The 18,050-nt window shown below is 35.5% G+C and overlaps 1 protein-coding gene across 3 annotated transcripts in view; it reads right to left on the minus strand.

Moving 5' to 3' along the window:
• LOC136026091 (uncharacterized) overlaps positions 1 to 18,050 on the minus strand; it is a 194,780-nt gene that overhangs the window by 117,117 nt on the left and 59,613 nt on the right. For all 3 annotated transcript variants that reach the window (XM_065702315.1, XM_065702313.1, XM_065702314.1), the window contains exons 8-9: positions 16,501 to 16,655; positions 3,697 to 3,870 (exon numbers count right to left, since the gene is read on the minus strand). In XM_065702315.1, the coding sequence (XP_065558387.1) occupies positions 3,697 to 3,870; positions 16,501 to 16,655 (329 nt within the window). The remainder of the gene's footprint in view (positions 1 to 3,696; positions 3,871 to 16,500; positions 16,656 to 18,050) is intronic.

Consider the following 18,050-nt stretch of genomic DNA (forward strand, 5'->3'; position numbering starts at 1 on the left):
ACAAAGTGGCGATCTCAAAATTTAGATCTGGTGATTTTGGGAAGAAATGAGCGTGGGAGGGGACCTAGTTGACCTCCAATTTTGTTGGTCGCTTAAAAAGAGCACTAGAACTTTTAATTCCCGTTAAAATGAGCCCTCTCGCGACGTTCTAGGACTACTGGGTCGATACGATCACCCCTGGAAAAAAACAAAACAAAGAAACAAATAAACGCGCATCCGTGATATTTCTTACTGCAAACATACAAAATTCCATGTTTTTACAGATAGGAGCTTGAAATCTCTACAGGAAGGTTCCTTAATACCCTAAATCTGATGGTATAATTTTGATTAAGAGTCTATGACTTTTAGAGAGTGTTTTCTCCTTTTTTGAAAATAAGGCCAATTTTTGCAGGCTCGTAACCTTTGATGTGTAAGACTAAACTTGATGAAACTTACATATAAAAGATCAGCATAAAATTCCGATTCTTTTAATGTATATACTGGTTTCAAAATTCCGTTTTATAGAGCTTAGGTTACTATTGAGCCTGGTTGCTCCTTACTACAGTTTGTTACCACGAACTGTTTGATATATATGGTTTAAGAATATATAGTAAATTATCTGTGCATGAATATAAACATTTGAAGATTATATATATTTAAAAAGAACGTTAAATATACACTGAAACATTGAGATGGAGGTTATATTAGAAAATAAAAACTCACGTTAAAGAGAATTATAGATTCAAAGATACATTTAACATAAAATAAATAACAAGGAGCCTAGGTACTTAGAACTTCGGCAGATTTAAGGGAGGGGCAGTAGAAGTCATAGCCCTTCCCAAACAAAGAATAAAAGAAAAGTCCATAGCATATAATGTACTTAAAAGGACTTTATCTATAGTATTTGTGTCTTGTGAAATCAGACATGGACAAGATTTATTAAATGCGAAGCACTCAGTTTCGTTGGCGACGCACAACAAAATTTCACTAAAGCAACAGACGGTTCAAAGTCATAGGTTATTTTGATCCAATATTTTCCATCCGAGCTCCAAAGAAAAGACAACTGGAGCTTTCTTTGCTAAAGAAGGGGTAGCTAATGCGCAATAATTAATGGTACATGCTTTTAAAACTGACCTCTGAAAGAGGTTAACGGAAAGCACCAATAAGAGATGTTAAATAAAATAGAGAATAAAATAGGTGATAAAATAAAAAAAATTTCCAGTCGTATTTTGCTATCTGATTTCTATATTTTTAATAATAATTAATTATTTAAAATAATTAAATAATTAATAATTAGCGTAGTTCTGTCCTTGTTTGATTCTGCCTGCTTGCACACTATCAAGGGGACTTTTTTTTTCTATATCAAGTGTCACGACACCATCACCTGACGAAATGCCTTTATTCCTGGGAATGGTCTTTCTATCATAATTTTTAGTAACTAGGAAACAAAAAAACAAAACAAAAAAAAGAAACAAAAAACGACAAGATGCTCTTTAGTCTTTCTCTTAATAGAAGTCTGTAATACTAGCCTTGCCACAGGTGAGGTTCAGCACATTGTCCTACAAAATCCACGAAGAATAACGAAGAAAGAGATGAAACAAAGATAGAATAGTTTTCATAGTGATTAAATGAAAAAATAAGACATTATTTTTCTTCATATCTTCGTTTTGTTGAAAAAACTCAAAAATGTCAGCTGCTCCTACAACATAAACTTTCTAACTCATTATTATTTAGAATAAGTACAAGAAGACAGAGCGGGAAGAAACAATAATAAAAAAAAAACTTTGAAACAACGTATTTTCTCATTTGATGGGAAAATCATTTGATTGGATATATCATTTGATAAATCTTGTTGCGAAATTAGACAAATATGTTAATAGAATTAATATTATCATTATCAGTACACTCTAAGTCTAAAGATAATAATAAAATATTTGCGCATTTACGATTCAAAATAATAACTAAAAATCTATGCGGTTCCTACTCCCGAAGTCAATCAAATCTTCGTTTGTTAGGATTAAAATAACAAGGAAAAGCAACAAGGAATAAAACAGAAGTTCAACGAATACAAGACTGTTTTTTCTTTTTTTTTTTTGCGTTTATGTATGCTATGAATCTTTTGCTAACGTTCTTATAGCATTAAATTGTGTTAATATTAAACCATTTTAATACTATTGATAACAAGAAGTTATGTCTTAATTTAACAAATAAGTACTCATGCCCATACCACAGGATGAGCAAACATATTTGTAAGCATTCACGGTATTCAATTTTCTTTCAATAAAAACATCCATACCCAAATGTCTCTAGATTTGCCCCTAGTCTCAAGAGGGCTACAAAAATTAGAACTTAACCGATATTTCGAGAAAGCAAGACCCAAGGTTCTGGAAATGCATCCACTTCAATTTTCCAAGTTCATGTTATTGCTTAAATAAAATTTTGAAAAACAAATTTGTCTGAGAAAAAATAAAGCATTTGAAAAACAAGAATACTTTAAAAATATAAACCTTAAAAATGCGGAAAGAGGTCGATTTACAGAGGTAGATTTGGAGTTAGTTAGGTTCTAAGGTGTTAAGATCCCGGCCAAAGAGTATGGGTAACTTGTAAGAGTTAAAACTGACGCCAGTTTCGACAGAATAAAAACTACCAACGCAATCTAGTATGTGGCGACACATGACATTTTTTCAAGTTGTGTAATATTTTTTTGTAAGGGACTGAGATCAGATACTTATTAGTATGCTAATTTTACCAATTACACTAATAAAATAAATTATTTTCATCATTACACTGAAATAAACACTAAATATCGCCAAACGATAGAGGGCGTTAAGTTATTTTGAAGATGCTAGCGCCAGTTTCCCCTCTTGTAAACAACCCTCACTCTTTGATCCAGGTCATAGAGTCATCAACCCTAAATACTGAAACCCCTTACATAATTCCAGATTAAACCTGCAAAATAATAATAATAATGATAATAATATAATAAGCTGCAAAATATATACCTTTCTCCTAAATAGCAAACATAGGATGAATCCTATGTATTGAAAGTCCTTGCGTTATTCCAGTTCAAATTAGGGGTGATACTGGTAGATTTATTTTGACTTAATGGATTAGCTAATTTATTTTGACTTGTGAATCTCAAGATGATTTGGTTCTCAAATATTAGAACTCTGTTCATATACCAGTCAGTACATATACCAGTACTGACGAGAGTCTCAGGCCATAAAAAAACTTATAATTGAGACATTTTTCAAGAATTTAGTCTTTTGGAAAATTTGAGGGGATTAAAAAAAAAATCTAATTTTTAAGGAATTAGAGTAAGGAAAATTGAAGTTAAAATATTTCCTTTCCCATATATTAATCATGTGCTCGAGTACAAAAAGGAGTAGGTCCAGAGGATGGTTTTCAAGGCACGTGCCCCACTGGAAAGTTGAAAGTAGTACTAATTACAGGGGGAAGCGGAACAAAAAAAAACAATAAGAGAGCCAAAGTTTCATAGACACCCCCTCCCCCAACACGAATTCTGTGGCTGCCCCTGGGTGCAGATAGCTCACTGTGTCCATCACAAGTGTGACGCAATCGTCTGCTCTGTTCTCATATCAAGGAAAATTTCCCCTTAACTTGTGTCCTGACTAGAGTACAAAGTAAGCTGTGGAGATAGCTTCACGATGCTAGTAAATATTCCATGATCTTTATAAATATGAAAGCTTTACTCACCCAAAAAAAATAGACACGAGTCTTTGAATTGCTAATGACAGAATTTCCGAAGACTGTGACCGTTCAACCAAACTTTGACAAAGTCGAATTAAAGAAGGCACAGCATACACAACGTGCTTATAATTGAAATATAGTTTTGATTCCTCAAATATTTCAAGACAACGTAACGCCGACCTGTAATATATATATCAGATACAGTACAGGAAGTATCTATTTAATAAAATGATAATAAAGGGATAGAACCATAATATTAAGCTTAGTTTTGGCAAGAGTTGTTCACTCAACAGTCGGATGTCCTGTCACCCGATGAGTAAAATATCCACGTCGGCGAAACTGGCAGAATAGTGTTTAAATAGGTAGAAAAACTTCATGCTTATCCACTAGTAGAACATGTTCTATTTGTATTTCTTTTAGAAGTAGACCTACCGACAACCAAAGTGAAAAAAAGTCTTAAAAAAAGAGAAAAAAAATTCTAGAAAGTATTCAACGAATTCTGTTTTTAATCAGAATATCCATAGAAAAGTTACTTTCACTCAGACATTCTAGCCGAATTCATAGAGCAACGCCGGTGGATCGTTGTTGAATGAAACAATTTACCTGCTTCCAAAAGGAGTCAGAGTTTGTCACTGAGTCGGATGTCAATTCGCCAGAGTAGATAAAATAATGTTCACGCGGTGAATGTATGATCCGTTTCTGTGTAGATATACTTCGTATATGAAAGGGGCTGCTTCCTCATCAACGCCCCGCTCTTTACGCTAAAGTTTGACTCTTTCTCTCAGCTCTTCTTTTTAAAACAGTAAAAAACTTTAGCGTAAAGAGCGGGGCGTTGACGAGGAAGCAGCCCCTTTCATATACGAAGTAATTTCTGTTCGTTTTAAGTTTTAATGTCGCTCCTTACTTTCAGTTGAAAAACTTAGTTTTTTTTTATTTAATTTCTGAACGTTTTTGAATCAATACATGTTTTGATTTTGGCTCTCCGCAGAGGAATTTGCATATTTTTTTTTTTTTTGGCTAAATGGCTTTCTCATGATTTTGAGAAAAAAAGAGCGGGGAGGAAGCCTAGTTGCCCTCCAATTTTTTGGTTAATTAAAAAGGCAACTAGAACTTTTAATTTTTTACGAATCTTTTTATTAGTAAAAGATATATGTAACTTATAAATTAGCTTACGAAAAGAATTTTTTATTCTCATGTTTTTATTACACATATGAGAGGGTTCGCCCCCTCGTGAGTACCTCTCTCTTTACACCAAATCTTAAATTTTGTCCCAATTCATTAAGAATGACCCCTGAATCACAAAAGCCGTAGAATAAATAGTTGACATTACTAAAAATACTTTAGCGTAAAGAGCGAGGTATTAGGAGGAGGTGAGCCCCTCATATGGGTAATAATTTCTGTTCGTTTTTAGTCTGAAAAAAATTTTTTCATATTTATTTTTTCATTGTTTTCTTTTTTTAAATAATGCTAGTAAATCCTGCGCTCCCTTCATGGACATTTTCTTCCCCCATGACAAATTCCTCGATGGAAAGTTCCCCCAGCATATCCCCCTCTTCTCAACCCCTCCTCCCAACCAAAAAGTCCTCCTGAAAACGCCTGTACACTTCCCAATAGCCATTAGTATATGTAAGCACTGGTCAAAGTTTGTAACTTGTAGCCCCTCCCACGGGGACTGTGGAAGAGTAAGTCGTCTCCAAAGACATAGTTATAAGGTTTTTCGACTACGCTGAATAAAATGGCTATCTCAGAATTTTGATCCGTTGACTTTGGGAAAATAATTAGCATGGGAGGGGGCCTAGGTGCCCTCCAATTTTTTTGGTCACTTAAAAAGGGCACTAGAACTTTTCATTTTCGTTAGAATGAGCCCTCTCGCAACATTCTAGGACATCTGGATCGATACGATCACCCCTGGGAAAAAAACAAAAAAAAACAAAAAAACAAACGAACAAATAAACACGCATCCGTGATCTGCCTTCTGGCAAAAAATACAAAATTCCACATTTTTGTAGATAGGAGCTTGAAACTTCTACAGCAGGGTTCTCTGATACGCTGAATCTGATGGTGTGATTTTCGTTAAGATTCTATGACTTTTAGAGGGTGTTTCCACCTATTTTCTAAAATAACGCAAATTTTCTCAGGCTCGTAACTTTTGATGGGTAAGACTAAACTTGATGAAACTTATATATTTAAAACCAGCATTAAAATGCGATTCTTTTGATGTAGCTATTGGTATCAAAATTCCATTTTTTAGAGTTTTGGTTACTATTGAGCCGGGTCGCTCCTTACTACAGTTCGTTACCACGAACTGTTTGATATATATATATATATATATATATATATATATATATATATATATATATATATATATATATATATATATATATATATATGTTTTTAACTACGTAAAACTTGCGAATATACAACATTCTTTGCTGTCCCATTGTCTGTGCATATAAATAGATTGATAAATAGAACTGTTCGATCACAGCCTTTTTTTTTGGCTATAAAATTTGTTTAAGAGCACAAGCTTTGTGCAAGTAAAACATGAAATTTTGGAATCTAGGTATTCAAATGTATTTTTTCGCCATGAATTTTTCAAAGAAGACAATTCTGAAGAATAATTCTGAAGATAATTCTGTCTTCAAAATAAAAGAAGAAAAATAAAAATAGAAAAATAAAGAAGATAATTCTGTCTTCAAAAACATATCTATCGGGGAATGTCTCCTTTAATCAGAATTGCCACCTCAATTTATATGGCGGTGTCACCTTATAGTTTTCTACGACACTATTTTTCGTCATCCCTCTCAGAACTTCACTTCCATACTGTTTGGAATCGAATTCCAGAAGAGTGAAACTAAATTCTGACGAATTAAAGAAGGTACAACAGTAATATCGTCAGAAAAAAATAACATGATTGTAGTTAAAAGTAAAATTTGACTCTTCAGCTAGTTTGAGATAACACAGCGATGATGTGCATAAAAAATCGAATGTAGCTTTGCAGATAGTTTCGAATATACAAGCAGTTGAAAATGTGGATGAACAGTTTCTTTTATTTTACTCAATTCAGAAAATAAAGAACAAATCAATTAAATAAACATAGGATCTACTAGAAGTTAAAGTGACTTGTACAAAGTGCCTCAATTAGTTAATTAAATCACGTTTTCAATATGAATATAAAAACATTGAAGAAAAAAAAAAACTAAATCCGGATCTCCACGTGGAACCAGCTCTCACCCTGCATCTCGACTAGAAGGAAACTATTCAGCATGTGATTTAAACCAAAGAAGCTGATATAGAGCCCCCTCATGCTATCCGGAAGGTTATTGAATAGGCTATTACCCTGGCTCTTTTCTGATTTTCTGAAAACATTCAGCTTGTATTTGATTTAAAAAACTTTGATTCATATTTTAGTTTCTGCTTCTTTGTATTTTTCGCATAACGACGAGTTTTTCCGTTATCAGTTAGCAACACCCTTGGTTCACGAATTTGTCCTCCTTGATTCACATAGCAAAAAGCAAAACTGGTCATGGCAAAAAAAATCCGTCATTGTTTTGCAGAAGATATGGTCACCAAGAGTCAGATACAGTAGACACACAAAATCATTCATATTCACACAAAGATGTATCAAGGATTTCTGCTGAAGTTATGGTTACCGCACGTTGGCAACTGCCAAAAACACAAAAAGCGGTCACACCAACTGTAAAATCAAAGCAAAAACAAAACTTTTCGTTGAATGCACCCCTAATCGAATTATACCCAAATAAAAAAAAAAATCCTTGCTAAAAAAGAAGACTCATCAAGAAAAAGGCTAGAATTCCAGTTATATTACGTTCCTTGGAAAAAAAATTGATGGTGTACATCAGTGGTTCCCAACCGATTTTGGGTCATGCCCCATTTATGTGTTTCTAAGATCCTGATGCCCTCCACGTGTATTTACATTTCGTGCATTTTATTCAAAATTTTTGTTATTTCAGTGGGGCCAGCGCCCCACGTCATCCCCGTGTTCTCCATTAGTTTGTCTAATTTTGGGCATTTCAACAAAGCACCCCTCCATGGAATATATTCCAGCATACGTGCCTAATGAGACAATGACCCTCACACTTATATCATTGATCAATGTTGAAACGGTTCTGAATTAAAAGAGAGGCAATAAAGAATCTTAAAGAACTACTCCTCAAAAATAAGGGTTGTTGATATGGAATAAGAAGTAATATTAAACTACAATAAAACTTTTCGTTGTTTACTGGCTGCCCCCTCCTAAAATCTTGATCTTTGCACTTAAGCTTGACTTTTTGTCTCAATTCTTTAAGAACTACATGAATTAAGACAAGGAGGAATGTGTGCTCCTTAATTTGATTATAAGCTTCTTAAGACTCCTTTGGATTCTGGTTTCACCATTTATGGAGAGGCTCAACCCGAATCTCAAAAATGTGCATAGTAAGTACGATCACTACACCGTACCTACAGTACCTAAACTACAATGCTAGCAGAAATATAAACCTTTACCTGTTTTAATATTAATTAAAACAAAACTTTCCGAAAAAAGTTTTTTTTAAAGAAAAGACCATATTAAACTTTACTGAAAGAGTTATATTACAAATATTTTCTTTTGTACTTACTACAACATTGAAAATAAACACAAAAATTTCAGTAAAATTAAATTTTAAGCCCATGAGCTTTCAGAGATTAATATCATTATAAATTGGCTCAGTGTGGGTAATGCAATTACGCAGGGTGGGCAAAAAGTCACAGGCCCTTTTTATTTTTCAATATCTTTGTTATTTCTTAATATTTTTATTTTATTAATATTTTTTTTTCAGATCCTGGAAATTAATTATGGAGAAATTCAGTACCGTACAACGTACGGTATATAACGTGATGCGGTATAATTACATCGTACATACAATATACGGTATAAGTACGTGATAGAACATCAATTTCCATCATCTTGACTTTATGATAGTAAAATTTCATGCATATAGCTGTTAAAATAAAAAATTCATTTAAAATTGGCTTTTGGCCCACCCTGTATATCAAATATTCGGTTTAATTTTATTAGGTCTTCCGAAACTATTCAAGACAAAATAGTTTCACTACAAACAAGAGTTGGATACAGCCCCTTCTTTAACTGTAAAAGTCTAAACCCTACTGGGTCATTGGCGCTTAACTGAAAACGAATTATATCACAAATATTTTCTATTAGTTATTACTGCATGGAATTGAAAATAATATCAATATAAAATTAAATCTTGAACTGACTATTTTTCAACAATTAATAGCATTAAATCAACGATTCAGATTGGTATTATTTGTACTTTTCAAGACTATTCAAGACACGTATAGTTTTTAGACTTTTAAAGTGAGCGAAGGAGGGAAGACCCAAACTCCTGTTTGTAGTGATTTTTGCTCGTTTCAAGCTTGATTTGCATATTAAATTTAAGTTCCACTCGTTTTAAGATTTATTTATTCCTTCATATTAGTACCTATTAGTAGTATCCCCTCCATGGATCCGACGATATGCCTATCCCTTCGAGTCCCGGTCCAGACACTTTTAAACTTCTTCAAGACAAAGGTGCATATTACGTAATATGGAATGTTTTCTTCGACATGCAGGTGTCTGCATGTACGTAATGAGTTTTATTTACTTTTGCTTGTTATGTAATAGGAATATTTAGAGTCCGTTAGTCAAGCGGGGAATCCCCGGTTGTAACTGAAGGGGACTTACATGTGGGTGTTACGGTAGTAGACAATGTTAGAGTCCCTTAGTCAAGATGCAAAAGTTACCCAATAGTTTCTTTGATTGCTGAGCGAATTTGTTTCTAAAGTGCAGGTAGTCCAACAAAATAAACGGCTAACATAGATATTTATTTAAGCCAAAAAGACTGTATCACAGCACACACACATCTGTGATTTTTATTGTAGCAAAAAATTGTAAATTCTTTAATTTTGTTTATAGGAGCTTTGTAAAACGTGAACTAAAGCGTATGCAAAACTTTACCTCTAATAAAAAACCCTCCCTCCTCTAGAATTCTTAGCTTGGTTGGGCTAGCCACATATTGTCACAGTGGAGTGAAATATGCATAGTTTTGGCTCAAAGAAAGGTGGCATTTTCATTAAAACCTCTCAGAAATAACCGAATGCGAGAAATGTGTCTCTTTTTCTTGAAGGTGCATCTAATATAGCAATAGAAATGTGGCATTTCCATTTAGACCTCTCAGAAAAATCTCTTAATAGGGCTTAAATTTTTCTCTAATAACAAGCCCCCCCCTCCAGAATTGTTTGCTAGGGTTTTCACCTTTCTTTAATTTATGGTTTCTTTTTGCTTACATTTTATCCTTTAAAAGCTTTTTTCACGTTTTGTTTTTCGTTTGTTGTGTTTTAATTGGTTTTTCTGTGATATCATGATTTATAACATTTTGTTTTTGTTAATGAAATTTTTTGACACAACAGCCTACATTCCTTAGATTTGTTGTTCCAGGATAAAACTTCAATACGTAATCATTTAAGTAATGAAGTATCTAAGACCAATACTATGTAACATCTGCTATGCAACTCAACCTTTCAAGGTTACGTTAGAAAATTAGTAACCCTGTAGTAGCCAGAAGCATCTAATAGCCCGAAAATCAATAGCATTAGGATGCTTGTGTAGTCTAATGCGGAAAGGTTTGGAAACATGCGAGCCATTTAATCGTTCTAGTAAGCGGGACAGTGGATTCTCCTTGCGTGCAATAATTTATGATGTAGAAAGCATCCCCTAAATAATAATATTAGAAAGGCTTTCCTCGTCCACCTATCGAGAGCTCCATTCCATGGCAGCCCAATCCCTTTCGAATCCTAATGCGGACCAAAAATCTTTAGATTACAAAAATTCCCTGAGAAAAAAAGAAACACATTGAAAGAAAATGAAATCTCTTAATTTATTATTCAACAAGCCACGTGTGAATTCTCATTATGTAACAATCTATGTGCGTGTCCTCCAAAGTTATAAGTGGGGGTCCCCCAAAGGCCCTGAAGAAACACGTCATTATAGATTACGTCAAATCCCACGTGTGAACCGTCATTACGTAAAATCAACGCATGTGTTCCCCTCAGTTACAACCGGGGATTCCCTACCTGACTAGCAGACTCTAGAAATCCCTATTACGTAATATTACCTATTATGTAACAACCAAAAGTAAACGAAACCCATTACGTAACAGGCACCTGCTGGATGGAATTGATCCATAGGTCCCCCGGTGGAATTGGATACTAGGGATCCCGATGGGGGTGGTTGCTATGGTCCGGCGTCTTGAATATTACTCAATAGCAAGCCCCTGAACGTTTTTCACAGGCCCTCATAGCTTTTTTAAGTTATCAAAGAAACAATTAGGTAACGTTTGCATCTTGACTAACAGAATCCAACATTCACTATTAAGAACAACCACGTGTGTCCCCTTCAGTTACAACCCGGGATTCCCCGATTGATTAACGGACTCTAACAATACCTATTACGCAACAACTAAAAGTAAACAAGACCCATTAAGTAAGAGACACCTGCATCTCGAGGAAAAAATCCCCATTACGTAACATGCACTGTATTTTGAAGAATTTAAAAAAGTGTCGGGACAGGGATTCCAAGGGATAGGGACGTCGTCGGATCTATGGAGGGGATACTACTTCTGTTCGTTACAATATTTTTGTTCGTTTCAAGCTTGATTTGCATATTCAATTTAAACTTTATTCGTTTAAAGATTTTTTATTCATTTACAATAGTACTTGTATGTCTTTTTTTTGCTATGATTGTATATTTACTTTCTGATCGTTTCGGGTTTTATTTATTCTTATACTGATTTTTGGTCATTGAGTTTAAGTTTCGTAGGTTTCTATTTGTTATGATCGTAAGTTTAATATGGTCTTTAAAAAACTTATTTTTTGGAAAGTTTTTTTTTTTAATTATTATTAAGTTAATAATTATTAAGTTCGTTGTTTGTTGCCAAAGTTCAAGTCTTCAAAATTTCCTAATTTAAAATAATCTTTTATTACAAAATAAATTAACAGTCTTAGCAAGAACTAATAGAATTAAACTGGATATTCTATATATTAATTGCTGAAAGCTCACTAACTAAAGGTTTTGTTTCGCTCAGGACCGGATTTAAAACTTTGATACTTCTAGGCCAAAGCGTTTTTGCCACTCCTTTTTGCAAGATTTTCGGGGAAATCCCCAAAACTTCGGGAATAGTGAAAGTCGCAGGGCTGGTCTGGTCTCACTGTTATTTTTATTTTATTTTCTATGTTATAATAAGTACAAAATAAAATATTTGTAATACAGTTCATTTTAGTAAACCGCCAAATACGCAGTAGGCCTTATACTTTTACCGCTGGGGAAATGGGCAGTAGCCAAACTCTTGTTTGTGCAGAAGAATATAGGTGACTGGAACACTTTTTCAAAGAGCTAATAAATGATTTCCCGTAATTTTTTGAATAGAATATCATTAATAAGTTCTTTTTAGGAAGGGGGGCATGGAGGGAGGGCCAGGGGTCAGCTCCAATGATTCTTGGAATAAAATAACGTAAAATAAGTTCGTTTGTTTGTTTTTGTTGTTTTTTTGTGGGGGAGGGTCGGACCATGGAGGGAGGGCCAGAGGCCAGATCCCATGATTTATCAATTATTGATATTTTTCGGGGAAGGGAGGGGTATCGGACCATGGAAGACCGGGAGTCAGCTCCCACAAGTTTTGGAATAAAATATTGTTAATCTTTTGGGGAAGGTTCGGGCCGTGGAGGACCAGGGTTGAGTTACTAGCATAATTTCTCCTTCTTTTTTTGGAGGGGGAGTTGGACAATGCAGAGAAGGTCAGGGGTCAGGTACCGTATGTTTTGGAATAAAATGGCGTTCATAAGCTTCTTGAGTGAGGATGGGGGTGGAATTATCGATCTTTGAACTATTTTCCAAAAACTCGCAGAAGAACCTTACATGCCCCTAGGATACAACACTCGTCCTCAGGCTCTAGCGGCTTGTGCTGACCCTGGAGTTTTTGCTATCTGATCTTCTGACTTAAAAGGCAATTAGAACTTTCAATTTCCAAAAGAATGAGCCGCCGATGAAGTTTATAGCCTATGATCATTCCTTCCAAAAATCCTTGAGTGAACTAGAAATTTCAATATCCAATCAAAGGAACCAACTCTGAAGTTTATTCGAGCAACCCTTCCATATGAACCCTATATGTCCCTGGGCATAACTTACAACTTCTGCCCCTGAGCCATCAGTGTTTTTTTTATCTGATCTTTGAAGTATTTTTAAAAGGGGAAAAATGGCGAGTAGGGCTATCTGCCTTCTGATCACTTTTGACTTTTAACAATGGCACCATTATTTTCGATCTCCGATCGACTAAGTCCCATCCGAAGTTTATATGGCTTCCATATGAAGTGCCTCTACGGAAAATATAATTTCTTAGACCACACTACTTTTCCATGTAAAAAAAATTAAGGCAGAAAAAACCGGTTTTAATTTCAACAAAGCATTGATTAAAAATAAAAACAAAACTACACTTTAATTAAAAAAAATATATATTCCTAACATTTCGGCCCCACGTCCAAGAGCCTTTCTCAAAAGAAAAAAGAAAAGAAAAAATACAAAAAAAAGAAGAAAATGTTTTTTTAAAACATAGCACACACACATAAAAAAAACAGTACAGCTAAACACACGAAGAAAAAAAAATAACAATAAATAAATAAGAAACTCACATTATAAACAAACTTCCAGCACTAATGTTACAAAACTAATGAAACAAGACCTAAGAGCTCATATGGCACTTGTGACGAGGCAAAAAGAGCCAAGAGCCAAGGGCTCATGTGGTATGAGCTCTAAAAAAATTCTAAGAATCAATAGATTGATTTAAAAGGAAAATTAGAGGTTTAATGCCGGTCGGGTTTAAAATAAAAGCTCTGAGACACGATGTCCTTCTAAATATCAAAATTCATTAAGATCCGATCACCCTTCTAATTTTTCCTCTCCTTTTAGCCCCCCAGATGGTTGAATCTGGGAAAACGACTTTATCAAGTCAATTTGTGCAGCTCCCCGACACGCCTACCAATTCCAAACTCGCCAAAGCACTGAACCCCTCTGCCCAACTCCTCCAAAGAGAGCGAACCCAGTACAGTTACGTCAATCACGTATCTACGACATTTGCTTATTCTATCCACCAAGCTTCATCCCGATTCCTCCACTCTCCTAAGCGTTTTCCAAGATTTCCGATTTCCCCTCCAACAGCCCCCTATGTCAACAGGTTTGGTCGGGGTTTGAAATAAGAGCTCTGAGACATGAATTCCTTCTTAATTTCAAATTTCATTAAGATCCGGTCACCCGTTCTGAAGTTAAAAATACCTCAATTTTTCTATTTTTTCCAAATTAACGGCCTCAGCTCCTCCAAAGAGAACGGATCCGTTCCAATTATGTCAATCACGTATCTAGAGCTTGTGCTTATTCTTCCCATCAAGTTTTATCCCGATCTCTCTACTCTAAGCGTTTTCCAAGATTTCTGCTTCCCTCCTCCAACCCCCTATGTCCCCGGATCCAATTCGAGTCGAAAATGGAGCATCTGAGACATAAGATCCTTCTATATATCAAGTTTCATTAAGATCCGATCACCTGTTCGTAAGGCAAAAATATCCCAATTTTTACGTTTTCCAAGAATTCCGGTTTTCCCCTCCAACTCCCCCCAGTGTCACAGGATCTGGTCGGAATTTAAATAAGAGCTTTAAAGCACACGATCCTTCTAAATATCAAATTTCATTAAGATCTGATCAACCATTCGTAAGTTGCAAATACCTCATTTTTCCGAATTACCCCCTCCCCAACTCTAACAAAGAGAGCGAATCCGGTCCGGTTATGCCAGTCACGTATCTTAGACTTTTTTTTTATTCTTCCCATCCAGTTTCATCCTGATCCCTCCGCTTTAAGTATTTTCTAAGGTTCCCCCTCCCCCAATGACGCTGGATCCGGTTGAGATTTAAAATAAAAGATCTCAGTAACAAGGTCCTTCTCAATATGTAATTTCATGAAGTTCTGATCACTCTTTCGTAAGTTAGAAATACGTCATTTTTTCTAATTTTTCAGAATTAAACCTCCCCCCTCCCCCAATTCCCCCAAATAGAGCTGATCCGTTCCAATTATTTCAATCACGTATCTAAGACTTCTGCTTATTTTTCCCACCAATTTTCATCCCGATCCCTCCACTCTAAGCGTTTTCCATGATTTTAGGTTCCCCCCCGAAACTCCCCCAATGTCACCAGATCCGGTCGGGATTTAAAATAAGAGCTTTGAGACACGATATCCTTCTAAATATCAAATTTCATTGAGATCCGATCACCCGTTCGTAAGTTAAAAATACCTCATTTTTTTAATTTTTCAGAATTAACCCTCCCCCCCCCAACTACCCCAAACATAGGTCCATTCCGGTTATGTGAAACATGTATCTAGGACTTGTGCTTATTTCTACGACCAAGTTTCATCCCGATCCCTCCACTCTAAGTGTTTTCCAAGATTTTAGGTTTCCCCCTCCCAACTCCGCCCCAATGTCACGAGATCCGGTCAGAATTTAAAATAAGGGCTCTGAGACACGATATCCTTCCAAACATCAAATTTCATTAAGATTTGATCGACCCTTCGTAAGTTAAAAATACTTCATTTTTTCTATTTTTTCCGAATAACCGGCCCCTCACTCCCCCCCCCCAGATGGTCAAATCGGGAGAAAGACTATTTCTAAATTAATCTGGTCTGGTCCCTGATACGCCTGCCAGATTTCATCGTACTAGCTTACCTGGAAGTGCCTAAAGTAGCAAAACCAGGACCGACAGACAGACCGACAGAATTTGAGATTGCTATAAGTCACTTGGTTAATACCAAGTGCCATAAAAACCAAAGCGAATGTTTATAGTGAAACCATGGGTCACTCTCCTCTGAACAGTATAAAGTGTATAAATGAGATTCTTTTAAAAGTGAAAACTATATTTACATGAACAAACAAAAGATGGTCACCAAATCATAGTCCGTTGACTTTTCCCAGCATTGACCTCATTCTGACTTTTGTTAGCAAGAACAAAAACGTGCAGTCCGTTAGTTGCAGTCTTTAGACTTTTCCTAGCATTGAGTTCATTCTGACTTTAGTTCGTAAGAACAAAAAGTCAGAATGAGGTTAATGCTGGGAAAAGTCAACGGACTGCAGCTAAGCTAGCAAACAAAAAATCCATTTAATTTATAATTCATGAAATTCTCGATTAACCTGTAAGATTTATTTAGGGTGGTGGACCTGGGGAAATAAATTCAACCTTTACTCTCTAAACGGAAATTGTAATATTTTATGTTGATGGTATGGGCACCAAAATGTGCTTTTATCCCCTACAACCCCCCCCCCCCAAGAAAAAACCTAGATCCGGCCCTGCATGCGTTTAACCTGACACTTGCTTTATTTACTCTTATTATTTTTAATGACATTGGAACGATGCCCCACATAAAATCGACTCATTTAAAATGGAATGACCCATCAAGCTGATGTAGCTTAGAAATGTTTCAATCAAGAGCATAATTGATCTAGAAAGGTATTTTCTTTTAGTAAAATAAAACGTTTGACAGATAAAGCAAAAATGATACACATGCAGAAAAAAAAACATTCTGGCCAAACAGCATTAATACCTGACACAAAAAAAAGTACGACAGCTAAAAAAAATTGCACCATAGTGACAACCCTGCTGTCATGCACAACATGACAACATTTACTATTTAGGATTATTACGGAAATATTTAGAGCTGTAAACAGAGGATAAAACACTTACGTCAGTAGAAGAAAATTCGAGGAGATAAGTGATTCGAAAATATGTTCAGCAAAGCTCTCATCTAAGAATCGTTCCAAAAGTTCCATGCCTCTATTTTGAGCCTGGCATTCTAGCTCAGATTCCAGTGTCAGAGAGACTAGTTGAAGAGATCCAATCTAGGTAAGTGCCAAGAAATCAATCAGTGTCAGGTTGTCAAACATTAAACTTGTTCCTGGCAATTTACATTTATTTTTTTTTCGAACCTGTCGGATGAACTATTTCATGGGACGCTCGGTCCATCGTACATTTAGACAGACAAATATTTGAGAGACCATGAATTTTACAAGAAATTATATTTTAAATATTTATCTGCAATTGGGGAAAAGACTCTATTGAGGAATATGACTGTAAATTGTTTTCGCAATATGTTTATCCCAACTCCTGGTATTTGTGGGTATTAAACAAGGCAGGTTTGTACAGAAGGCCTATACCTGCCATCTAGCCTATGCCCAACGCTTAAAGTATGGATGCTTAAAGTCGCTGAGTGGTTAGACTATTTCTCTGGGGGTAATCAATCGCTAAAGATGTACCAACAATTCAGTCCTTTCTCATGCCCATATTCACCGCTTAAAGCACGGATGCCTTCAGGCCGTGGCTAGTTGCAAATATATTTGCAACTAGTCAATATAATTGCAAATTTGCTCCCCCAGCGTGAATTAGCCGATTAGAAGCGGCAACAGGTTGACTCTAGTTCTACATTTTGGAGTGACATGCATTTCACTTATAATAGAAAATTTCAATTATAATTGAAAAAAGGCAGGGTAGAACATCAACAGGTTGACTCTAGTTCGGCATTGTGGAGTGACATGCATGAGAGGAAAATTTTCAAGTCAACTACTGTCAACCAGCGTGTGTTCCCCGGGGAGATCCTCCAACAAGGTTGGCTCTAGTTTGGCATTTTGTAGTGACATGCATCATGAGAGGTGTAGCATAAGTGGGAGACAGTAACAACGGCAATCAAAGGGGTAAAATTAACCTTGACTTGATGCCCACTTAATTGAACTATCTGTCTTGGCTTTTTCTACAATTGGCCATGACTTGACTTTTCCCACAACTATTCCATGTTCAATTCAAAAATCAACGGCTAGATAAACAAGGCAGGTATGTACAGAAGGCCTATTAGAATGTACATGAGGTCTGGTTTCTCTGCTCACAATGCTCTTCCAGTGCTGGAAGATTGTGAAAACTTACAGAATAGGAAAACATTCAATTTTAAATATTGTTCTTAAATTATTTGGATATCATACTCAGACGAACCTCCGCGAGATTTGCCTCTCCATATGTGCTCTTTACTTTGATAATGTATAAAGATAAGATAAACGCAGAGTAATCAATAAGAATGAGATAGAAATAGAAACTTGTGAAGATGAAAGTATGAAAAATGGGAAAAGTATAAGACGTCTCAATGTTCTTTAAATGAAGACGGTCCCTAATGTCTTCCACATTTTGTATGAGAACCAAAATTATTATCATTAATTGTCGAAATACTAAAAGGTTGCTTGGAAGAAATT

This window comes from Artemia franciscana, chromosome 4 (genome assembly GCF_032884065.1).
Source record: "Artemia franciscana chromosome 4, ASM3288406v1, whole genome shotgun sequence".
In the NCBI taxonomy this organism is placed as follows: Eukaryota; Metazoa; Arthropoda; class Branchiopoda; order Anostraca; family Artemiidae; genus Artemia; species Artemia franciscana.